Consider the following 26888-nt stretch of genomic DNA (forward strand, 5'->3'; position numbering starts at 1 on the left):
GGGGGGGAGGAACCAGCAGTTGGCGTAATGGCTATGTCGTTGAACTCCCATGTAGTCAACCGTGGTTCAAGTCCTGGACCTAGTGGCTTAAACTCATGCCAGATGCATGTGCATGCGTGCCCAAGATCTCGAGAGGAGAATGGACGAGAAAGGATTGTGGTATGGCCATCCCATCTGAGGGGGGTGATTTCTCGCTTTCTGTCTCTCTTTCTCTGTCTTTCTGGCGAGTGCATGGCCCTATAGCAAAAACCTCTCAAAAAAAAAAAAAGGTATATTAATCAGTCGTTCTGAGCCATGGATGACTTTGTACCCCTGAGACGTTAAGAATTTATGTTTAAAATGTATTTCTTCCATGAGAAAAAAGAGGGGCACCTCTAACAGAGCTTTCATGTCATATTCCATCCCAATCTCAGATCACAGGCATGCTCAGGCATGCCTGGTGTGCCCAAGGATGTCCCAGACATGAACCCCGAACCATGTGGCTCCCATGAAATGTTTGACAATGTCCAGATGTATTTTTGGTAGTCACAAGTCTGTGCATAGTTGTTAATGACTAATCTAATAGTTAGAGACCAGAGATGCTGTTAAAAGTTCTGCAAAGCACAGAGCAACTTCCCACACCAAAGGATTATCCAGTTCAGAATATTAGTAGTGCTGAAGTTGAAAAACCCTGACATAGGTGAAATAAAACTGTTCCATTTCACTCAGAAGCACTCTCCTATTTCAAGAGAGGGCAGAAGTAATATACTGCTTACTAGAAGACTAAAGTATAATCCCATCAAGATGCCCTTGCTCTTATATTTCAAAGTTCTCATATTCAAAATGGTATTTTAAAACCTATCTCTTGCAATTATTTTAACCATTAAATATTAAACATGGGAAAACTTTTAGGTTTATATATGGCAGATGATAGTGCTTAACAAATGTTTGTTAAAAATAAAAGCTTGCTTATGAACATATAAGTGTTGGAGTCTGGCAGTAGAGATGAATGACATTCATCCTGAGTACTTCCTGAGCAACTTATTCTTTCTATGCTCTGCTCCTGCATTACCACTACTGAGATGCTTTTGAAAATATGCATTGACAAAGGTCCAGGGAGGTGCTCATACTCACTTTTTGTTCTGGTCGCTCTACAGCTGCACTGCATTTTTCTATTCCTGAGTTTCTCAAGAAGTCTCTAAGATAGCCAAACAGGGTTCCAATTCCATATCCCAAGTAAGTGAAAACCATAACATGAAGAGGTGCCTCCTCAAAGGATTCAACAATGAGCTTATCATAACAATGTGGCTTCCCATTTTGCTGAAAACACAAAAGAAAAATCCAAGGTTAGCATAAATATTCTATGATATTTAAAATTTTAGACTTTCAACTTTTTAATTTTCAAAGAACTTTTTCTTTCACAGAGTTTTTGCTTTAGGGCATGTGCACTTTCCAGAGAGATATAAAGCAAGAAATCACTCCCCACACCGCAAGGAGAATGGCCATGCCACAATCCCTTCTCCTTCATTCTTCTCTTGGGATTTTGGGCACACATGCACACACATTCGGTGTAAATTTTAAGTTGCCGAGTCTGGGACTCCAATGACATGATCATTACACTATCTGCTGGTCCCTCAAAGAACATATTTAAGATTGTAAAAGCTGCTTGGAAAAAAACAGAAAGTCATCCCTGAATAGTAAATCAGAAATGCACATTTTACTTTATAATCCTTAATAAAATAATTGACTTAAGCAAGAATTTAGCTGATGCTCAGACTATGAGGTGACAAGTTAAGGAGGAATAGGGTTTTGGCAAAATGTCAAAGTGTGACATTAATTACCTTAATCACAAACCTGAGGTCACTACCCTAACCAGGTTATCAAATTATATCATCAACGTTGGACCCATCAGCCACTCTATGCTCTTATGATGTAACACAAGCAGCAGTGGGTGGTACAGTGGGGACACAGGGCTTTGGGTTGATCAGGCCATATGCAATGTGCCAAGTTTGTGTCCTAAGGTCTTCCTGTAGACACCAGATGCTCGCATGTTCGCATGGGGCAGGCTAGGGGTTAGACTGTAGCATGAAGACTCTATTTAGGGTCCTTTTACTACCTTTCTCTCTCTCTCTGTCTATCTCATTCATGGAAAAAAAATGAATGAATAAAACAAAAAAAGTACATACTTTTACACAGGGAATATTTAACCTGAATTTGGTCAAACGCTCATATCTAACTAATTTTATAAGAAATATTGGGATACAGAAACATGGTCAATGATTTTATGAGAAAACAATAAGATGACCTAAAATGTAGAGTGTTCTATTTGACAACTAGTTTTGTGTTTTTAGAAAGCCAATCTCAAAAAAGAGTGGAGCCAATTTCCTTGGCATTTGATAGAAAGTAGACAAATATGTAAGGTTTACTGATAAACGAAGCAAGCCAGACATTGTATGTCCCCACTTAATATATACTCAATGTCTGCACTCTATGGCAGAAACTGAAAGATTGGGAAATATAAAATCATGGAGAACAACTGTGGATACTAGAGAGAGTGTGAGAGGAGGGTGGGAAATGAGTGGGTGAGAAGAAGGGATTCAAGGGGAAAAAGAAAGAAGCAAAACATTTAGGGGACACAAAAAAGGAAAATTATCAGTTGACAACACATATGATAATATCTTACTGAACTAATATACAGTGTATTTATACTGAGAAATTTTATTTTGCAAGCTGTAATGATATACAGTGACAGAATGTCTAATACATATTTTTAAACATATAAAAAACAAGAAACAGCAACAGAAAAACCAACCAAATGCAGTATGTTTCTCCATTGGATACTGTTTTTTTTTTTTTTTTTGAGAGAGATTTTTGCTATAGGGCACATGTGCTCACTGGAAAGACAGAGAGAGACAGAGAAACAGGAAGTGAGAAATCACCCACCCTTCTCCTCCATTCTCCTTTCCGGATCTTGAGCATATATACACATGCCTCAGCATGAGTTTAAGCTGCCAGATCTGGGACTTGAACTGCGGTCAACTATGTGGGAGTCCAGCGATGTAACCATTATGCCATCTACTGGTCCCCTGGATACTGTTTTTAAAATTTTTTTGTGTGAAAAAAAATAGATGAAAAAGATGTATTTGAAACAAATGTTTAAATTCAAATGCAGACTATAAATATTAATGAAAAGTATTGCTATAAGAATATTTTAATTTTAAAGATACATGCTGAAGTTAACACTGTTAACTATCCTATTCAGGAGTTAAATATTATAACAACTTGAATTTTCTTTTAAATGGTTCATCATAATCTTATATATTAATGAAGCAGCTTTGGGAAAATGTTAAACTGTAGAATCTAGATGGAGGTTATATGGGTATTCATTGTATTTTTTTCTACTTTTCTATATGTTTGAAGTTTTTCATTATAAAATTTTTAAAGAATTATTTTATTTACTTTTATTATTATTATCATTATTATTTTCCAGTTTGATCAGAGAGACAGAGAGAGAGAGAGGAAGTGAGAAAGCAAGCCACCAGGTCTGAGACTTGAACTATAGTTGGCTATGTGGGAGTCCAGCGCCTTTAACCACCATGCCACTTGCCAGCCCCATAAAATGGGCTTTAAAAACTTCATTTTTGGGGCCAGCATATGGCATAGTGGTTATGTTGCTGGACTTCCATATGTCTGACCACAGTGTGAGTTCTGGACCCATTGGCTTGAAACTCACGTCAGGCACACATGTGTGTGTGCTCAAAAACCCAAGAGGAGAATGGAGAAAGGATTGTGGTGTGACCATCTCTCCTGGGGGTAATTTCTCACTTTCTCTCTCACTTGCTCTGTCTCTCTCCCTGGCAAGTGCCCACACCTTAAAGTAAAAACCTCTACAAAAGAACCAAAAAGCAAAAAACTCTTTATTATTTAAGGTCTAAACATTCTAATAGAAAATAGACTTTTGGCACCAAACCATTCTGATTATTATTTAATTGATAAGCACATAGCACTTCAACCAATAGATGTGCTCAATAGATAAGTGAATAAATCATTTATAATGCCAATGCTTACATTTATTCTTTAGTAAATAATTATATATTCATTATTTTATTCCAGAAACACAAGTCTAAAGATCCTCCATTGCTCAATAAGATGATCCACATACAATGTTAGGATTACTTGAAATTTTTGACTTCTAGTGATTTACAAGAAATTGTTAAATGTTGGGACCAGCAGTTAGCGTAATGGCTATGTTGCTGGACTCCCACATAGTCAACCGTGGTTCATGTCTCAGACCTGGTGGCTTAAACTCACGCCGGGCGTGTGTGTGTGTGCATGCCCAAGATCCCGAGAGGAGAATGGAGGAGAAGGGACTGTGGTGTGGCCATCCCCTCTGGGGGGTGATTTCTCGCTTTCTGTCTCTCTGTCTCTCTCTGTCCATCTGGCAAGCACAGGCGCCCTATAGCAAAAACCTCTCCAAAAAAAAAAAAGAAATTGTTAAATGTCAACCAATATTTAATGTATTAATCTAGCTTTAACATATATATTTAAATGATGTATTATATATTAGGTCATGTTCATTAGAAATATCATTTTATCATTCTTATAGTCTTTGTTATCACCGCTACCAATGCACTCTTGCAGAGCATCTCATCTTTATTTACTCTATCTTATTTGAGCGGCAGCATTTTTGGAATGGTTTTTGACTTAATCATTAAAATTTTTATCCCAAGCCACAAATACATAAAACATAAATCAGTCTAGCAGATTAATATTTTTGAACTTTACATTACTTTTTTTGCTAGAGGGTGTTTGTGTTCATGAGAGACAGAGAAAGAGGGAGAGAAGAGAGCAGTGCTTGCCCCCCCATGGGGAATGGTGATGCCACAGTCCCTTCTGTGGCATCTCTTCTTCTTGTTGGGATTTTGGGTATGCAGGCACACACATGCAGAGTATTTCTCTGACTTTTGAATCTGGGACTCTAATCCATGACATGGTTGGCCATGTGAGATCTAGCTGCCTTAACCAAGCCCAGAGTGGGTTCATACTACTTGTTCTTAAAGCAATTAAGATAAAAACCAGATCTTTGTGTAATGATGTCTAACACTTAAATTAAGATAAAATATTATTAAATATTATTAAAATTATTTTCTTCCTTATTTATCAGGTTACCTCTGTAGACACCCAAATATGCACACCAAAACCCTCTATAGATGCCCAAAACTTACATTGACGGATATTGTTCCTGTCTAATATGTCTTTCCCAAACACTCCCTGATGGTTCAAAATAATGGAAATGAGAGAACATTGCTTTAATATGAGATCTTGAGGGAAAGGTGAGTTAGAAGTTATATGAGACTTCAAAAGTTCATAGAAATATGGAATTACAGTAAGAGTTTATTTTGGTGCAAAAAAATTGAAATTATGCAGTATATTCAAGAGATGAATTTTTCATTAACCCTTTGAATACCCCTCATAATCTCGCCTTGTATATGGGGCATTTATTGGGTGCCTACCCTGAGCAGGAAATGTGTTAGACTCTAGGATTTTAAAGGTGAACGAGGTTGGCCCAGTTCCTGCTCCTGAATTCTTAACCTTCCACTAACTATTGCCTCACACTGGTCTATATCTCTGATAGATGATTGATCTCACTATTCCATCACCAACCTCTAGCTCCTCTCCCTGGCTCTGTTCTACATTGACCTTTCGACTCTTATCTGTCTCAAGCACTTCAGGTGACCTCCTGACCCAGTTAAGACCCTGTTTCCTTCCACATCATGTGCACACACAATTGGCTTCATTGCTGGAGCTGTCCAGACTCTATCAAAATGAGCTAAGAACTTCATGAAGAAAGATTTGATGAAACTTTGTGACTGGTTATGTATGAAGTCAAGAAAGAGGAAAATGAAAAGTTATCTGCAAGGTGCAGTACAGCTTTGCTGACAAGAAAGGGAATTTAAAGAAGAGTTGCTTATTGGAGGGAAGAAAGGCATTAAGCCTGCACAGGACAGGCTAAGTTGGAGATGATGATTGCTTATAGAAATTGGATTGTCTAGAGGGTATCTAGGGATTCAGAAAAAGAGAAGAGACCTAACTGATGTAGTGAATCTAGGAGTCAACTAGTATGATGCCTAGTTTAAGCTAGAGTCGAAGATGTGTGTGATAAGGCACAAATCATAGAGAGGGAAGGGAAGAGCAAAAGACTCGGGACAAAATTTTGGTGCACAGTGCTCTTATGGGTATCACATGAGAAGAAAGGTTAGTAAAGAGAACTCACGTGGGTGAACTCAGATTCTTGATTTAGCCTGTTCACAAACAAACCCCTTTGGCTGACTTCAAGGATGTATGCATGAATTTCTTTTAAAATTTAATGTAATGGCGCATGTGTACTTCATGTGTTTTTAAGGTAACATAATTTAATTTCTCTTATTTGGCAGAGAATGATATTACTTCGTGGAGAACAAAATTAGCTGGTAATGTACAGTTCGTTTTTAAACAGATGGTTAGGGACATTGTTTTTTTACTTAAAATCCAATTACACCTTTTGGCAAGGATTTCTCAATCTGATATTGGAAAGTTATTTTGAAATATGAGATTTTTGTCCTATTGAAATAAATCAAGCACAAAATCTTGCTTAATAACTTTGCATTAATTAAGCACGTATTGCTTCAGACACAGAATTGTGACATGCAAAACACTTGGGCTTATTCTATCTTTTCTTTCAGAACCTTACACATAAGCAGATCCAGAGCCACTTGCCCAGAGTGCCTGGTAATTGAGGACACTGTGTCACCCCAGGGTTTGTTTACTTCTTCAAGTCCTGTCATGTCTGGAAACAGTGCTGGGATATGCTAGGGGTAACCACCTTCACAGACCATTACTTTTCCACTCAATGCAGGAGCTCTTTTGCTGGCTGCTTATTTTGTGCTGTCCTAGCCTAACATTAGAGAGGCCATAAAATAAAAAAACACAAGGGGTGTTCAAGAGGTTTGTGGAAAATGGTATCTTAAAATAAGGCATAGATTTTGAAACTCTATGAGGATTTAAAAAATACATTTTACGAGTAAGAGAGACATAGAGTGAGAACCCCCAACAGGGTCTCAACACTTCTATCTTCCCCAGATTTGATCCAGGCCAAGATGATGGGCAAGCATGTACCTGGTGTCACTAGGAAGGCCTTTTGATAAACCAGGAACTTTCCTGACATGTGGGATTGTCTTGCATAGTGTCGCATTTTTCCACTGTGCCACCATCTAACCCTAGATTTCAATATTTTTGCACCAAAATAAATTCACACTTTGATTTCAGTTTCCCATGAACTTTTTTGAAGTTCTCTCATACAGTTTCTTTCTCTAAAAATTCATACTACAATCAGGTGTGTGTGTGTGGGTGTGTGTGTGTGTGTGTGTGTGTGTGTGTAAAGGCAGCTGGTACAAATGACAATAATCTCCACCCAAAAAGAATGTCATAGAGTGACACAAATGGATGGACACCTTGAGCAATCAGGAATGGCTTCCTGAAGGTGGTGCCAATTCAGTTAGCCTTAATGGTAGATGCAGCACAATGGTGAAAAGGATTTGAGTGAGAATTGGCATGCCTGGGTTCGAATCCAGACACATTCATTTGCTGACTGTGTGACCTTATGTAAGTTAATTTCTCTTGTCCTCAAATGTCTCAAGTGTAAAATGGTCTTCAAAGGGTTGTCTTGTCAGTTAAATGAGATACCGTATGCATGTACCTGCCACAGGATGAGCACTCATTAAATGTTATCATTTTCATTAAGTCTTCTGAGTAGAGATGATAAACAAAACTGTTAAATAGACGATTTTGCTTTCTGTAATCTAGTTGGGAAGGAAGGAGAATATACATAGATCCTTGGTCAATACCTGCACATAGGGAGAAGTGGGAGAATGAGGTTCCACTAAGAAGATGGCAAGTGTGAGAGCGGAGAAAGCGATGGGCATTTCAAGGGGGAAGAGTGCAGGTTAATATACTGAACTTGAGAAGAAAACATGGTGTATGGAGATTCTCATGAGAAAAACTTAAGTGATTTTTTTTCAACCTCTTATCCCTGCAGTTTTAACAGGCTGCAGGGATTTAAGGAGAGGGAGTTGTGGAAACAATGGGATAGAGGGTTGTGATTACTCATTGAAGAAGTGTAGTAGTGAAAAGCAGAACAGAGGAAATGTGGTGTCTTTAGATACTAACAGTGAGGGGATATGTTTAAAAAAATACTGAGTGTATTTAGGAGTTGAGAAGAGTATCCAATAGATTAAGAGTAATTGGAAAGTCAGGTAAGAGGTGGTGTAATTCCTGGAGCCAAGCTCTGTGAGGAAGGTGGGGTGAAGAGCACACAAGACTATTCTGACAGTAATGCCAGACTATGTCTCAGCTGCACTTGGTCAGATATGTGCTTTAGACCCTTATTCTGTTCTAGGATCTAACAAAAAGGAATGAGCAAATCTGAAACCGAGTTGATTCGGCAGATTAACCACCCACTCACAAGCAAACTTGGGTTTGGAGACCAAGGCTGCTCGTGCAGTATGACACATCTCATTACATTGCTGGGCCAGTTCTTGGAAAGAAAAGTCAAGATGAGATTGAGGAGGGTTGCCAGACCTTGGTCAACCTATAAGTGCAGGAAGTTTGGGGTTAAGTTTAGTTTTGGGATGATGAAATCATCATTAGAGATACATTTTCCATTCCAGTTTTGATTCCAAGGAAAATTAGTGTCCTGGAGACAAGGAAGGAGATCTCTGTAATGTATGCAGAATCTTCCACGATATGACTGAGGGTTGGCATAAATGTGGTGCTGTCCTCAGAGACCCTCCGCTGAGAAAGAACACAAATTTTTAAGGATACAGGCACTATGGGAAACCTATAACAATTAGGTTTTATGTGGGGAAACAGAGTCACTATGAGTGATACAGAATAAGAGACTTATTTAGAATATTTAGAATAGCTAAAACAGTGCTTAGTAAAAAAAAGTTATAGCCATAGTGCCTATATTGAAAAAATCTCCAGTAAATATCCCATCACCTTGCCATAAGACTGCCAAAAAAAAAAAAAAATCCCAAACAAGTCCTGCAGTACAGCTGTCATTACTATAAAGTAAACAGAACAAAGAATGGGGTGTGATTTTGGGCTTCATGAACTGAAACACTGTGACTTGAGTGTCTTTATAGGATCACAAATTCTCCTTTCAAAGAGATCCACCAGTGGGGTTTGTATGTGGTGCAGGAACTGTGGGTTACCCTCCCCCCTGTTACTGCCATACCCCGAACTCTCTTTATTGCAGAAAGAATTTTGGTGTTCAGTTGAAGATGACACTTTTCCAGGCGCAGAGGATAACATGTGATTAATCCAAGATAGGCAACAGTGGTCTTGCCCATGATTGGTTTAGATATGGCTATGTGGTCTAGAACTGGCCAATGGAAACTGAGGCAACATTTACTGGTGGCTTCTGAGAAAAGCTTTACTTAGGAATAAAAATATATTAAAAAAAGAAGAAAGAAAAATGTCTTTTTTTTCCCCAAATATGTATCTGCTTGAGATTTCTAAAATTGCTGCAACCACCTCATTGCCACAAGGGTTATGTATAGAGGATGGTAGAATGAAGAGATACAAAACACTGGTCCTCAATGACATTGTTGAGTCACTGAATCAACAAACCAGGGACCACCCAATTCTATACTTTTTATTATGTGTGAATAGCAAAAACTTTAATTTACTTTATGTGAGTCTTTCACTAATTGCAGCTGAAAGGCTTTCATTTGCTCCTCTTCACAGAAGGGAGTGACAAAAATCATAGGCTAAATGTCAGGGTGACAGGGGCAGAACTAATGGATGTCTCGCACAACTGGAATACTTAAAATTCTTTATGCCTATAACCCATTCTGGTTAAAGAGTGTCCTGTTTTGATTTGTAAGAATAAATTCCTCACTGCTATCATAATTTTTTAATCATCAGCCTAATGTTAGGTAAAATTCAAAGCACTTATTTCCTCATTAGAATCCTATACTTGTACTGTAAAATATCTGAGCATCTTATTGATTCCAAAGATGCCATTTATTCTAAAATACTTTGGAATGAAAAATAGAAATGGCTGGAGTTATACAAGTCAGGCAACACCAAAATCATGAAAGTTGATATGTGAGTTAGGAGAGTAGAAGTCTCTACCTTTTGGAAACTCGTGTCTCAGCCTAGATAATTTCTTCACAAATAAAACAGTTGATTATACCTAGAATGTAAAATCTGATTCTATATGTATACATTTCCATTTGATAAATTTGTCTTTCTAATAATTTTATTTTACTTTATTTTATTTATTTATTTATTTTTTGTTGTAGGGTGAGTGTGCTTACCAGAGATAGACAGAGAGAAAGAGACAACTCATTCCCCTGGGGAGATGGCCATGCCACAATCCCATCTCCTCCATTTTTCTGTCAGGATTTTGGGCAAGCACATACACGCACCTGGCATGATTGTTAAGCTTCCAGGTCTGGGATTCAAACCATGAAGTATGCCATATGAGAATCCAGCACCTTAGCCACCACATCATCTGCTGACCCCGTTATTTCTGTTATTTATTTATTTATTTTGAGAGAGATTTTCGCTATAGGGCGCGTGCGCTTGCCAGACAGACAGAGAGAGACATAGAGACAGAAAGCGAGAAATCACCCCCCAGGGGCGATGGTCACGCCGCAATCCCTTCTCCTCCATTCTCCTCTCAGGATCTTGGGCACGCACGCACGCACACGCGCCCAGTGTGTTTTAAGCCACCGGGTTCGGGACGCGAACCGTGGGCAACTACGTGGGAGTCCAGCGACATAGCCATTACGCTAACTGCTGGTTCCCTGTTACTTATTTTTTTAAGACACCTGGTATAATTAATAATTAGCATGTTGGCAGTTCATTGACAGACCCCAGAATACAAAGATACTGCACAGGATAAAACACACGTGGAAATCTCCTATTTAGGGAACCCAAGTACGGGGAGCTGAAGTAGAACATACTGAGTTACTCTGCCAACTCAATTGTTCAGACCATGGAGATAAACTAATATGTAAGGCAACTTAGATTAAAATTTATTTTTGATACAACATCAAAACTAGCATTAAGTCTACCTGAATGATTTTGTTGTTGCTATTATTCTTATTTTCTTCTTATTTCAACATCAAACCAAACCTCACCTGTGTCTGTGTTACTCAATGGTCTGCTGAGAGACAAGACAGGCCCAGGCACAGACAGACCTGAAGCTGACAAATGGTACTGGGAAGAGATGTTAAAGGTTGTGTTGCAACTGTGCAAAAGATATATCTAATACTGTTTGGAAGAAGCAGGAAAGGTTTCATGAATGAGGAAATGATTGACAAAACGGTTGAATGACAAGGAACCGTAAGGGTAACAGCAATTGACAGAAAGATTGCCAAGAGCCAATTGAGAACTTCTGGGGAGATACGCATTACCTTTCTCCTGGACCATGGCAATAACCTGCTGGGTGGCCTCTTTACTCCATCCTGACTCCTCAACTCTGCTGTTGCTGGGCAACTCTAACATCCAGCCATCATTTACAACAGCATTTTCAAAGTGCCCTCTAGCAATGGCTGTGAACAAAAAGGGGGCTTTGAAAAGACTGTGTACCTCTGCTCCCTCTTGGGGATTTGAAAGTACAAAAGCTAGCATGTCAGAGCTAGGGGAGATATTTCTTTTGTTCATCACTCTATCTCCGTTGTCAGCACAAGCCTTACACATGGTTGGTGCTGGATAAATATTTGCTGATTGAATCAACTCATTAAATTCTATTAAAAATAACTGAAGTGAAAAATCATTTAACTCTGGAAACCCAGCATACATATCAAATGTATTATTTATTTATTTATTTATTTATTTTTTGAGAGGTTTTTGCTATAGGGCGTGTGGGCTTGCCAAAGAGACAGAGAGAGACAGAGAGACAGAAAACGAGATATCACTCCCCAGGGGGGATTGCCATGCCGTAATCCCTTCTCCATTCTCCTCTCAGGATCTTGGGCACGCACGCACATGCACCTGGCGTGAGTTTCAAGTCACCGGGTCCGGAACACAAACTGCAGTCGACTACATGGGAGTCCAGCAACATAGCCATTACACTAACTGCTGGTCCTAAGAAAACTTCAGTGTCAAGTCCCACATGGACTGACAAAATTCAAATTTTTTTTTTTTTTTTGGAGAGGTTTTTGCTATAAGCCGCGTGTGCTCGCCAGACAGACAGAGAGAGACAGAGAGACAGAAAGCGAAAAAATCACCCCCGAGAGGAGATGGCAATGCTGCAATCCCTTCTCCTCCATTCTCCTCTTGGGATCTTGGGCACGCATGCACACGCGCCTGGCGTGAGTTTTAAGCCACTGGGTCCGGGACGTGAACCACGGTCGACTACATGGGAGTCCAGCAACATAGCCATTACACTAACTGCTGGTCTCAAAATTCAAATTTAAGTCTAGGGAAGTTTAAACCAGGAAATAAAACTAGTCAAGGACTTAATTCTTGATTCTTGATTTTTTTTTTTTTTTTTTTTTTTAGTATCTCTTTGTATTATATGGTGTATGATAGAAAAAAGTACAGTTTTAGGCTTCAGTGATTCCAGAAGTCAGAATGAAACAGGTTACAAGCATGGAATTCTTGAGGGATGATGTTCTTTCTGTACTAGCTATTCCAATTCTTTCTCTCTGTTGATGTATCAGTTTCGTGCTTGAGAGGGTAAGCTGGTTTCCTATCATCTTGTCTTTCTCCTCTGTTACCTGAAAGGTTAGCTAACAATGCAGGGCAGCCCATGAGGAGCATCGCTGGCTTTCTGGAGGGTGCAGCAAAATGATGAATGAAAGATTTACAGAAAGAGCAGGATTGCATGGAGGAGTCTAGTAGAGTGCTCACTGAATATTGCTGAAGAAATGAAGAAATGAGACTGGGAAAGTTGAGAAAGAAAAGGGGACATTCCAGGATGGGAGGACCATCATGGGTACCCATTGGTGGGTGTAAATGGGTGGTGAGGGCTTTGTAGGGATCTTTAGTTGAATGTCACATGGTACACACTTGGAGACAGAGACCACTGGAACTGAATAATTGAAGGCTTTCTATGGCAGAGTAGACAGACTTTCTTTTACAAGTAGTAGTGAATGAAAGCTGTACTTTTACTGGGATGCTCCCTTATTAGAAGAGCAGGAGAAATGTAGGGCAGAAAAATTTTTGAACTAGACCCAATCTGGGAAGGAGCTACAACAGAGGCTTCAAAGACCATTGGACATAATTCTACTTTGAAATTAAGTGGCTAGCCTGTACCACCTGCAGTGATTATATTCTTTTTTCCTAACCAGCTGGCTCACTTGAAGAACACAGAGCCTTTATTAAGTTATCCTGATTATCAAGAAAAAGCAATTCACCAGTGGTTTAATAACTCTAAGAATAACTATCATCTTTTTGATCAGGTATAATATGCCAGTGAAAACAATGCTTATCTCTAAAGTGCTCAAAAGCTTTTATGGACATGATCGTATTTATTTACATAGTATTCCTGAGAGGTAAGTGGTAGATATCTGCAGTAGAATTAGAATTATCTTCATTTAATAAGAGATACACAAGAGCAGTTAGCAACTTGCCCAAGGTTATAAAGCAGGAAAAGCCAGGACTAAGCTGAATCTCTCAACTCTATGACACCAGGATTGAAGCCAGAAAGAAGCATGATGTTAGATCTGTGAGCCATAAAGGTTTGGAGCATATTTCAAAAATAAAGCGGTAATGGGACTAAATCTTCTTTCTTCCCAGGTAGGTACTTGTGGTTGCAAACATTTTGTGGGAAGGTTGATTGCCATGTACATGTACTTGTGTTGGGCACAGGAAGGTTCATTCAGATAGTCTCTCTTTAGCTCCCAAAGCGGTATTGGGACTAAATCTTTCTTCCCAGGTAGGTACTTGTGGTTGCAAACATTTTGTGGGAAGGTTGATTGCCATGTACATGTACTTGTGTTGGGCACAGGAAGGTTCATTCAGATAGTCTCTCTTTAGCTCCCATCCCCAAGGAGCTCATGTTTACTAAGGACATAAAATGTGCACACAAAAATGTAACATTTCAAGGCTAGAGAGCAAGGAGTATCCAATGGGCTCATCAATTATGTGCCATATTAGTAGTAAAGGGGAAAAAAGACATTTGATCATATATTCCTTATTTATGCACTTGTTCATTCATTAATGAATTCATTGATATGTATTTAGCACTAGTCTGTGCCACCTGCTTTGCTAGATCTAGGTGACACAGTGATGGGCCAGAGGGACACAGTCCCTAACTGCATATTCTAGATCTGTGCTATTAATCAACAATCATCACTAATCACATGTGGCTAGTTGCATGTAAACTTAAATAATAAAAAATTAAATAAATGTAGAGATTTAGATTCTCAATTGCAGTAGAAACATTTCAAGTGTTAGATAACTACATATGGTTGGTTGGTGACTACCTTAGTGGACAGGATAGCTGACTATCAGTGAAGAGGTCCCAGATACTCTGTCTTTTGCTAGTATCTCAGGGTTTAAAATGGCATCTGACATGTAGTAATTATCTAATAAATATCGGATGAACAAATGAGTGAATAAATGGATGAATAGACTGAGGAGGTAATATGGGGCTGGTAAATCAACTTAATATATTCGCTCATTCATTCATCAGAACAATCCTAACAAGAGAGGTCACTGAAGAATCTAAACACATATTGACTTGATCAGATACACATTTTTAGAAGTGCCCTTGGAAGGTAAGTGAAGAACAATACCTGGAGTCTTCAGGGAGTTCCCACAGTCAGTGACTTATAGCAATTGTGTGTGGTTAGTTAGAAATATCTTCCATTTTCATTGTGGAAGGAGAATTGAGGAAGCCAGCTTGTTCAGCTGATTGTGGAATTTTGACCCGAACCAGAAATCAGAAGGGTAGCATCTCGTATTCTGCACAGGAATGAATTAAGAGCAGAAGCGTGTTTTGCCATCATAGTGTGATGTATTACAGCTGGCATTTCTTTTCTTTTTTCCCAAGCTGGCATTTCTTGAAGGTGCCAGGCATTCAATGACTCATGGATGAGTTATAACAAGGGTGAGGCTCCTGGAGGCACACACAGTGTAGTTCTGGGAGTCATTTGGCTGAGCTCAATAAACTAAACTTGGAATACAAACAATGGTTTTTCTCTTTGAATAAAAATAAACCACTTTCTTCTTGCACCTTTTCTTTTTAAAAGATTTTTTGCTATAGAGTACATGCGCTCAAAGGAGAGATAGAGACAGAGAGACAGAAAGTGAGAAATCAGCCCCCCCCGGGGGGGGATGGTCACGCCACAATCCCTTCTCCTCCATTTTCCTCTTGAAATCTTGAACATGCACACATACACACTTGGTGTGAGTTTTATGCCACCAGGTCTGGGACTCGAAACATGGTCAGTTACATGGGAGTCCAACAGTGGACATAATTATGCCACCTGCTGGTCCCTCTTCTTGCACCTTAATGATGCTGAAATACTGTAATTCATTTACACCCACAACTTCCTCACCCCTGAGGCTAGATCAAAGAGGGTGTGCCATTCAGCTACATGCACAAACAGAAAACCTTCCAACCCAGAGAGAGAGAGATATCTGGCGAGGACTGAATTGCTGCTCCCTTCTCTGTGTATTTATTAGAAACTGGCTCCAGTTGCACACACCCAGTTCCCTTGCCTCTCTCCCACACCTCTTCTCTGCCTGTCGCCTCATATAACCTGGTTCATCTTTTACTAGCCTTTGAAGACACAGTATATTCTTACAGAGATTGCCTAGTTAAAGGTGTTTCCAGGTTAAAATATTTTATCTCAGTGGAACACAGCACATGTCATTTTACTTTCCAGGAAACTCTTTGTTCCTGTAAAAAACAAGTATATTGTCTCCAAATAACCAATTTACTGAAAATATGACCCCACAATAACTTTTTTCTTTTCTTCCAAATAATCTGATAATAACTATGGTCATAGTTACAATTATCCGATTAATTTTATCATGTGGCATATAATGTAGAAAAAAGTAACTTCTCCCAATGCAAGGCTAGTCTTTACTAGATTTTTACCTGAATTTCATTTTTAGCTATCACATCATTACTGAGCCTGAAGTAATGGATGATGAAAGGCATGAGTCAGCTGATTGGGACATAGAGGTTGGTATTACTCTTAACATAAGAAGATTGATGTTTGTGATATTTATTTCAGTCACTGAATTATTTTTCTTAGGACAAAATGTGGAGTATTTTAAATGTTTTTCTTTATTTATGATAGAGTGCATGTGCATGCACCAGAGAGAGAGAGAGAAATAAGAGCACTTCATCTCAGGGTATGGTCATACTGGAATCTTCTTGCTCCAATCCTCTAGCCTGTCAGATCTTGGGCAGTCATGTGCATGCCAAGCATGTTTCAGGCTGACCAAGTTAGGAATTTGAACCACAGTCATTACATAGGATCTGGCTTCTCTTTCGCAGTTCCACAGAGCCAACCACGGAGTATTTTTATTTCTAAATTCTATACTAGATTGATAGGCACCTAATTCAGTTGGCTTGTTAAGCATTAACCACGGGAGACATGGTTCCTTAGAGAAAAGGCCAGCTTCTTTTGTTACAAACTTATGCATCGACCCCTCATATACATCTGTTTTAGAATTTTTCCAGGTACCCCAAACCACTTCCATGAGTTGGAAAAAGTGTCAGTGCTGAGAGCTCCTGTGTAGTTTGTTTCTGGTTCTGTGAGAGAAAGTGAGTGTGGGGTACGCTGGTGGTGTGGTAGTTAGAGCATCTGGATTCCAGATCGCCAACTGCAGGGTTCTAGTTCCAGCACTGGTGACTTGAAAATCACACCAAGTACATATGCATGTGTGCTCCAAATCCTGGGGAGAATGGAGAAGGGATTGAAGCATGGCCATCCTCCCTGTGAGAGTTGCTTTCTCCTTCACTTTCCTTCTCTCTCTTTCTGGCATGCACATTCACCTTATAGAAAATTTTTTATAAAGAAAAAATTTGAGTTGTTGGAAGCATTTTATCTGTGTTTTTCCATGAAAAAAAAATGAATCATGACTTTTCTGACAACCCAATAAATAACATATTTAGTCCCCATAAAAAATGAGTGTATTGTCTCCAAATAAGTTTTTAAAAGGTTTGTAGAGGCACTAGAAACTACCAATTAGACAGAGGCACATCTTGTTCTTGACTGGAAACTTGGACAAGTGACGGTACTAGCTTGAATCTCAGTTTCTTCACATTTCAACTAACTCCAAATAGTGTCATCAGTAGTAAGAGGAAAAGAGACACGTGTCCTGAGTCTGAACTTTAGACTCAGATGAGAAAAGGAAGCAAAAGGGATTCAATTTTCAAGGAAGTAAGATCTGGTAAATGTAGTAGACTTTGATTTTAATTTTCATAATATGTAAAAGCAGTGGAGAAAAGCAGTCCACTCTTACCTTTTAACCCTTTGCTAGTCTAACCATCTCAAATGTTGGTCTATAACTCTTTGAAGACATTTGCTAATATTTTCACTGTTAATATGGTTACATTAAAAATGAAATATACACAGATGTACAAATACATTATACATACATACACATATTTGCTTTTACATATATAGTTATATATGGACCTCTTTCTAACTATCCCTTAATCAGACATTATGTTCTCATAATGTTTAAGAGAGAGATTTTTACTATAGGAAGTGTGTACTTGCCAGAGAGACAGAAAGAAACAGAAAGAAAGTGAGAAATCACTCCTCCGGGGGGAATGGTCATGCCATAATCTTTTCTCCTTCATTCTTCTCTCAGGATTTTGGGCATGCAAGCACATGCACCTGGTGTGAGTTTCAAGCTGCCAGGTTCAGGACTCAAAGCATGGTTGGCCATTTAGGAGTCCAGAGACATAACCATCTGTTGGTCCCTCCACAAATATTGAACATCTACTATGTCCTGGTTCTGATCTAGGTGTTGGGTATTCAGTAGTAAAAAAAAAAAAAGGAAATTCCAGTCCATGTGGAGCTCACATTCTAGGGATGGAGGCAGACAACAAAATAGGAAATAAAAAAAAGTGTGTATGTGAGTGTTCATGTGTGTAGGGGTGTGTGTGCATGCACACATGTGTGCAAATGGTGTCATGTGCTAAGGGAAACAAGTAGAAAAAGAAGCAGTTTGCAATTTTAGAAAAAATCATGACCTTAAGTTCCACAGAGACTCGGGCGGCGTCAGAGTCAAGACTTAAATGGAAGGAAGGGGGAGCTATGTGGAAGTCTGGGCACAAGTGTTCTAGATAGAAAGAAGTGGAGGGCAATGTTGCAGATGGGAAGATGCAATCCCGGCCAGTTCAAGGAACAATAAGGAGTCCAAGTGGTTGGAAAAGAGTGAGATCAGGGAAAGCAGCAGGAGATGAGTCAGAGACTACAGAGCCATGGAGCCTTAGATGGGCCATTGTAGAGATTGTGGCTTTTACTCTGAGTGAAATAGGAGCCATGGAAATATTTCAGTAGAAGAGTGTCATCTCTGGATTTCATTTCAACAAGATCAATGGCTGCACTGTTCACAAGTCTTGCAGATGGTGGTGGAGGAGAGGGCAGAGGCAGAAGCAGGGCACGGCAGTTTTAAAACACGTCCAGAAATTCACTGATATTCTTCCCATTGAGGGGTGAGTGGTCTCTTTCCTTTGAACCTGGTGCACTTTACTGTGACTGCTTCAGTCCAGTCTACAGTCCTTGCCTGTCTGGTCCTTCGGTCATCCCAGCTCAATGGGCAAACATGGGGGAAAGCCATCAGAAAGGTCGATCTTCCCAGCCCAACAGTTCCTTTCCAGTCGATTGAATTATACCCATTGGAAACCCCAGACAAAACAGAGTAGGGAAGGGCTGTCTCCACTGTGCCTTTCCAGAATTTCACACTTGCAGGGACCAGCAGTTAGCGTAATGGCTAAGGTACTGGACCCAGTGGCTTAAACTCATGCCAGGCGCGTGTGTGTGCGTGCCCAAGGTCCCGAGAGGAGAATGGAGGAGAAGGGATTGTGATGTGGCCATCCCCTCTGGGGGGTGATTTCTCGCTTTCTGTCTCTCTGTCTCTCTCTGCCTTTCTGGTGAGCGCACGTACCCTATAGCAAAACCCTCTCCAAAAAAAAGAAAAAAAATAAAAAGAATTTCACACTTGCAGAATCCATGAGCATAATAAAATGGTTAGGGTTTCAGATCCCTAAGTGTTGAGGTGGTTTGTTATGCAACTGAAACACAGAGAAAGGAGCCAGGGTGAACGGTAAAGGTGAAAGGCAATGGTGGCTGTCTGAGAGAACCAAATGGATTCCATCTGTGACTTCCACTTTCTCACTGTGCCCTAGAATGATCTTTTACTAACCCTGAGTAGGAATTCTTCTTGAGTTAAGGTCTCACTTGGTGCAGTATTCAGATCCTTTAACTGAGATAACAGCTTGAGTCACTGCTCTTTAACAACAGAAAGGCTAGCAGAAAGACTGGTAGTCTCCTTCACGTCTCCCTCAGATGGTCCCCTCCACCCAACAAAGTTTACCCCTTGTGTTCAGCTCCTTTAAAAATTTCTGTTCACTGTGGGAGAGTGTGGAGCAGAGTCTGCAGCTGCACATATTTGAGAATCAACTTCTGCGGATCCTTCTCTCATTTTATAAGTTACTCTGTGTCCCTTCTAGGCCCAAATACCTAGACAGAATTCATCTATATCTGAGGTGGGCCCTGCTCCTTTAATTGAAGAGTCTCTGCTACAGTTGCAGAAACCTTCTCCAACAAATTAGACAGAGGTGAATACATCACCAAATGACTAAAAATCAGAGAAGAGAGACTGCAAAATGAGCAACAGGAGAAATACGGAGCTGAATGAAGGGAGAGCGCAGCTCATCTCCTTCCACAGACCTTTGAACTCTCAGTTGAAACCTCGCAGCTCAGCCCAGGTGCACCTGTTCTTCCCAGAAACTGGGAGACCTTTGTACTATCTAATTCCAACGACAAAAGCACAGGTTGCTTGGTGAACATTAGGGAAACAAAACTGCAGAGAAATTGCTGGTCATCTCTTCCTGCAGACCTCTGAACACTCAGAATTAACTCCAAAGAATTAGGAAGAAGCATAATCTATCAGATGACCAGAAATCACTGCAGAGACACAAGAATTATAAGGAACCAAGAAAATCTCTCCCCCCCAAGGGAAAAGAACAACCCTCCATCATCCACGGACAGTATAATTAAACTCATGGAAATGTCAGATAAAGAATTCAGAATTTTCATGGTGACAAAACAAATCAAGATGCAAGAAAAGAGAGACAATGAATTCCAGGAGATGCAAGAGAAAAGAGACAATGAGTTCCAGGAGATGAGAAATTTCTTCCACGATAGGGAAGAAGAAATACACATCATAAAAAAGAATTAAATGGAGCTGTTAGAGATGAAGGCTGTAATATAGGTAATCAAAACCTCGCTTGAAAGTATTAAAAGCTGATTAGATCATGCTGAAGGGCAAATCTAAAACCTCTGACCTGCAAAAAAATTGCCAAAAAGACTGAGAAAATAACCCAAAATATGAGAATAATATACAAGAAATACTAGATACCATTGAACACTCAAACATCTGGATAACTGGTATCCCAGAAGGTGAAGAAACTAATAAGGGCATTGATTTCTATGAAATCCTGGAATAAAACTTTCCAAATCTAGAGAGGCATTCAAATATCCAGACCCAAGAAATACAAAGAACCCCAAATACAATCAACTGATGGATATCCTCTCCAAGGCACATCATAGCCAGATTGGCCAGAACCTCAGACAAAGACAAGCTACAAAAATTGGCAAAAGAGAAATATCAAATTACTTAGAAAGTTTATCCCAACAGGCTAATGTTGGACTTCTCATTGGAAACAATGCAAGCAAGGAAAGAATGAGAACATACATTCAAAGTCTTAGATGAAAATTTCAACCAACAATAGTATACCTGGAAAGATTATCCTTCATATGAGGAGAAAATATAAAAACATTCTCAGATAAACCAAATCTGAAAGAATTTACCAACACCAGACTAGCTCTCCAAGAAGTTCTGATGGAAGTGCTATTCTGGAGGGTGTGCTATACCAAGACAACTAAAGGCAGACAGACAGAAAGAAGAAAAAAAAATGGCCAACTTAATAGTAGGGACAAGTCTGGAAATATCAATAATAAATAAATGAAAAGATTGGACCCTGCAAATTCAAAAGAAGAGAGATTAATTACATGAGACTAAACTGGTAAAATAGAATTTTATGACTTTTGACTAAAACATTACTGATTTTCTTCCATATTTTGTCTTCCAGTTTTAAGAATTTTTGTTTTTTTTTTTTGAGCTGTTGATAGGTTCAGTAATTTGTTAATATTTTTTTGAAATTGAAACATAAATTAAATTTTTCTTACTTCCTGACACCTCTGAAATTGCAAAATATTTGTGAGCATTTTTTTTTATTTTTTTGAAATTGAAACATAAATTAAATTTTTCTTACTTCCTGACACCTCTGAAATTGCAAAATATTTGTGAGCATTTTTTTTTCAAATAAGTTATTTTAAGAGGGGGAATGGAGAGAGAAAAAAATATTTCAAAAGAAAATTATAGTGCACTTGTTATTAGATTTTAGCTTTGTCCATATCTGTTTTTTTTTTTAGGTTTTAGTACCTATCTACTATTTGAACAGAATCCTAGCCTTTTTTCCCAGCTTTACATCTTGAGCAAATTTTTCTAAACATTATTTTAATTTATTAAAGCTAAAACTGCTTTTCTTGAAATTAAAAAAAATACATAAGAAATAAAAGATAAATAAAAAACAGAATGACTACAATAAGCTATATAGCCTTAGCTAGGTGCCACTTTATAGTGTGTTCATTCTACTCGCTGAGTTTAATGCCTAAAATCAGACACGTGTTCACAGATATGTTTATATCAACTGAACTTACTATCAAAAGTATTTAATTTAATTAAGATCTTCTGTGAATCAATAAAATCAATAAAATTAAGATCTTTTGTGGAAAAAAAGTAAAACCATGGGAAGCCACTGTGGATACCAGAGATAGTGTGGAAGGAGGGTGGAAAATGGCGATGGTAGAAAATGGCAGAGAGCAGTGAGAGGTAGGGAATCAAGGGGGAAAAAAGAGAAGTAAAATATATAAAAACAAATAAATGAAAAACTATTTGTTGAAGATAACATGTATGGTAATATCTTTGATTGAGCCAATATACAGTGTATTCTGGATGGAAAAACTCATTTTGTATGCTGCAATGATATACAGTGAATGAATGTAAAATAAATAAATTAAAAATAAAATGCTAAAAAAAGAAAAATATAAGTTACCCTGTAATATTAAACTTTTAAAGAATCTGTATGGAGTTGCCTTGCTTCATTTCTAGGACTCAGCTCAGTCAAACAGTGACTGAGACAAGGTGCTATGGGAGAGGTTAAGAGAGGTCAGATTCTGATATAGATTCTGATATATGTGAAGATAAGAAAATATCAGTAGATTTGCTGGAGAACTGTAGAACAGAATGAAAGAGAAAAGTCAGAAATGATCCAAAGGTTTTAGTATGAACCACAGAAAGGACAGAGGTGCCATTTACGGAAATGGGAAAGCCTGTAAGTGGAAGAGGTTTGTGAGTACCAGAAGCTCAGTTATGTTAAGTCTGAGACACCTTTTGGTTATCAAATGGAAAGGTCAAGTAGGCAATTGTAAGTGCCTACTCTGGGTGTATATAAATGTGTGTGAGTATCAAGAAGTCAGTTAAAAATGCTTATTACATCATGAGGGACAAGATGAAATAATCATGAGGAACAAAAATGTGCAAAGGTTGAGACGAGTCACTGCATTGTTCCTAGGTCATAAAAATGAGGAGGAACAGGGAACCAGCAGTTAGCGTAATGGCTATGTCGCTGGACTCCCATGTAGTCGACCGCGGTTCGTGTCTCGGACCCGGTGGCTTAAAAACTCACGCCGGCCGCGTGTGCGTGCGTGCCCAAGATCTTGAGAGGAGAATGGAGGAGAAGGGATTGCGGCGAGACCATCCCCCCGGGGGGTGATTTCTCGCTTTCTGTCTCTAGTCTCTCTCTGTCTGTCTGGCGAGCGCACGCACCCTACAGTGAAAATCTCTCAAAAAAAAAAAAAAAAGGAGGAACAAAGAATGGAAACTGCACGGAAAGAACTTTCTGGAAGCCAACAGAAGAAAAGGCTTTAATGAGGAAGGAATTGTTACTTGTGTGAAGTACCACTGAAAGACCACATAAAATGAAGATTCAAGAAGTTACTGTTCAATGAAGAGATTCAAGTGTTTATGATGATCATTTATTGAGCATCTATTCTACACCAGGCATTGTCCTGATTCATTTTAATAATATCAGTGAGGAGAATGAGAAGGCTATAGGGTACTTTAATGGGCGGTATTTATAATTTGTCAATTATATATTACATGCCTGATATTTGGGGAAGTCTCACATGTGCTATCTCACTAAATCTTGTGCTATATAAACCAGAGACCTGCCCAATATGGCTCAAGAGTCAGTGGCAGAGTTCGCTGCTTGAACCCAGTTCTATCTGATTTTGAAACTAGTGATCTTTGGGAACCATCAGTTGGCGTAATGGCTATGTCGCTGGACTCCCATCAGTTCGCGTCCCAGACCCAGTGGCTTGAAACTCACGCCGGGCACGTGTGCATGCATGCCCAAGATCCCTAGAGGAGAATGGAGAAGGGATTGCGGTGTGACCATCTCCCTGAAGGGAGAATTCTCGCTTTCTGTCTCTATGTCTCTCTCTGTCTGCCTGGCGAGTGCATGCGCCCTATAGCGAAAAACTGCTTCAAAAAACAAAACAAAACAAAACAAAACAAAAAACAAACAAACATAAAAACAAAACCTAGTGATCTTTCTGTAGTCATTGCTCCTACAGGATTCACTTGTCTCTCAGAAATCCCAAAAGGAGCTGGGGTGTGAAAAGCTACCATGTAAATATCTATCTGAGGAGTTCAGTTTTACTCAAAGTTTTAAGGGAGGTTATAAAAGTGGTCTTACAGTGAAAAAAATATGAATATATTATGGAGTAGAATGCAAAATTCTAATACAATTTTTAAATAAGTGTGTAAGATGCATGAAGCTCATTGCTTGAATCGCTTAGAATTATAAGTGGCTTTCTCTCCTTGGTAGATCAATTGTCTTGTTTGGAACAGTTGATTTGCTGGTTTTTCTGCTTAGATTATGGGTACTATAACCTAATTAATAAAGACATATCAGAACTAAAGATTATAACTCAGAGATCTGACAAAGTCGGGGGATACAGGAAATCAATACATAGAAAATTTTGTGATTATGGCCATACTCATTTTCTATAGAAAGTATCTATCAAGAAAGGATTCTTAAAAAAAAAAAAAAAAGAAAGGATTCTTGACCTCTTAAAAGCTAACAACCACATGGCAAGAAAGAAGAGTCATGTATAATTCATAGTTAAAAAGAATAACAAAATATGCACATAGTTCTGTTATTGGGCAACTTTTGAGGGCCCAGTTACACAAGCCCTAAAGACTAATAGTTGTGATCAGACTCTGCGAATGTATCAACTAACAAAGGATTTGTTTATCACTTCCTGTGAAGTCTGAAAGATGGCTGATAAGTATTGCCAGGTCTATGACATTCTGAGACTTAATGTGAAACCAGAATTAGTCAAGTATATACATTTATATAGTATATATAGTGGGTCATGAGAGTTCCTCAAACTTGCACATTCTAGGACCCTGTTAGTATAACAACTTAGGAAAGTAAAGGTGGAAGACTAATCTATTGCCTTTAAAAAAATACAAAGAGAGAGAGCTAAAGTGAGAAATCATCTCCCACCCTCCGGGAGGATGGTCATGCTACAATTCCTTCTCGAGAGCTGAAGTCTCCTCTTGGGATTTTGGACATGTATCCAGCATGATTTGTAAGCTTCTGGGACTCAAACCACACAGTCAACCATGTGGGTCAAGTGTCTTAACTTCCATACCACCTGCTGGCCCAAATAACATTTTATTTAAGACTTCTTAGTCTACTTCCCTCACATTATTTATGGTTTAGCGGCTACAAGTTGGTGTCTGGTAGCAATGTTTCTTTGAAATTCATGTGCAGTGTATCTTTAAAAATTAGATGGCAATATTTAAAAATCAGGAGATTCTTTCTCCCTGATTTGGATTTCCAGTTTCTTTTGAAAATCAGAAAACCTGTCAAGAGGGTGCCTGTTCTCTTTCTTAGCAACACTGGGGTTTGTTCAGTTAAACCCATTCTTTTTTTTTTTTCCCAAGTGAGAGACTTTTGCTATAGGGCACATGTGCTTGCCAGAGAGACAGACAGAAAGCGAGAAATCACCTCCCAGGGTGGATGGTCATGCTGCAATCCCTTCTCCTCCATTCTCCCCTTGGCATTTTAAGCCTTCAGGTCTGGGACTGAATTGTGGTCAATTATGTGAGAGTCCAGTGATGTAACTATTACACCATCTGCTGGTTCCCCAGTTAAACCCATTCTTTCCACTTCCCACTGTCTTGCACAAGGTCCTGCCAGTCCCTATAAGCATTGTTAGTCTCAAACTCTGCTGTGATCAAATGATCTTTAATATGGCCAAACTCTAGGAGGGCAGGATTCAGATGAGACTGTGAAGGATGAAGTAGGTTGTGGAGAAAAACTGTGAATATTTCACTGAGTTATGCTTACAGTGTTTCCTTTCAAATATTTAATTGCAAATTTCCTGGCCACAGTCTTTGTGGCAGTAGTTCCTTCTCACATAAATTTGCATGTTGGTACACTTTAGAATACAGTAAATATATGTTGCTTCAGGTCTACTATCAAAAAGGTAGTCATTCTTAGCAAAAAATTACATTAAGTAGTATTTCAAAATAAATGTAATAGATCTACATTTTTGCCTTTTTAAAAATGTATTTTATTTTATACATTCAGTCACTAAACATCACCTAGCTTGTATAGTAAATTTTTCCAACATGAATACATTTCACACCAGTTCAAGTGAGGATACTATACATATACACGTTATCATCAACAGATAATTCATTTCTGTGTTCCAGAAATATCTTGCTTCACTAATTTTCTCCTTAATGTCTTTCCTCACACTTCTCTCCTCCCATCCTCTTTATTAATTATAATAAATAATAAATATAACAATTATGTTAATTATTAAATTAATAATAATTAAACAATAAATATAATAATTGTTATTGATGATTAAATGTTAATTATTCATTCACAAAAAATGAAGGGAACCATTTTCTAGGAGATTTTACCAAGTAGGTGAAATTAATTTGGTAATAAATATACTTAAAAGTGTATGTTATTTTAATTAATAAAATTAAAAGATTAAATCTACTTTTAAAATGTGTGCTCTTTTAATTAATAAAACACCTGAACAGACTGATCCAGGTGTTTCTTTATAGACAATGCAATGAATTATAGTTCTCCTCGGGGTAGATAATTATACTTCAGATTTGGAAATATTCAAGTAATGGTGCTTTTCTATTGCTGAAATTTGGGAACATTGTGTTTGGCTTTTTTAGCCATACACTTGTCCCCATATCAAAATATTTAGATTAATTAAGATCTTTAGTGAATCAATAAAATGTGGGGGAGGAAAGGCATTGAAAGCAACTATAGATACCAGAGACAGTGTGGGAGGGGGATGGGAGATGGCAGAGGGTGAGAGATAAGGAATCAAGGATGGGAAAAAAAAGCAAAATATACAGGAAATGAGAAATGGAAAATTATTTGTTGAACATAACACATATATTGATGTGCTTGATTGAGCCAATATACAGTGTATTCTGGATGGAAAAATCTCATTTTGTATGTTGTAATGATGTACAGTGAATGA

General features: G+C 38.6%; 1 protein-coding gene across 3 annotated transcripts in view; it reads right to left on the minus strand.

Annotated features, from left to right (window-relative positions):
* Positions 1 to 26888, minus strand: part of SPTLC3 (serine palmitoyltransferase long chain base subunit 3) — a 161539-nt gene that overhangs the window by 124246 nt on the left and 10405 nt on the right. For all 3 annotated transcript variants that reach the window (XM_014585987.2, XM_006143659.3, XM_014585988.2), the window contains exon 2: positions 1114 to 1299. In XM_014585987.2, the coding sequence (XP_014441473.1) occupies positions 1114 to 1299 (186 nt within the window). The remainder of the gene's footprint in view (positions 1 to 1113; positions 1300 to 26888) is intronic.

The sequence above is a fragment of the Tupaia chinensis genome, unplaced genomic scaffold (assembly GCF_000334495.1).
Source record: "Tupaia chinensis unplaced genomic scaffold, TupChi_1.0 Scaffold000101_1, whole genome shotgun sequence".
In the NCBI taxonomy this organism is placed as follows: domain Eukaryota; kingdom Metazoa; phylum Chordata; class Mammalia; order Scandentia; family Tupaiidae; genus Tupaia; species Tupaia belangeri.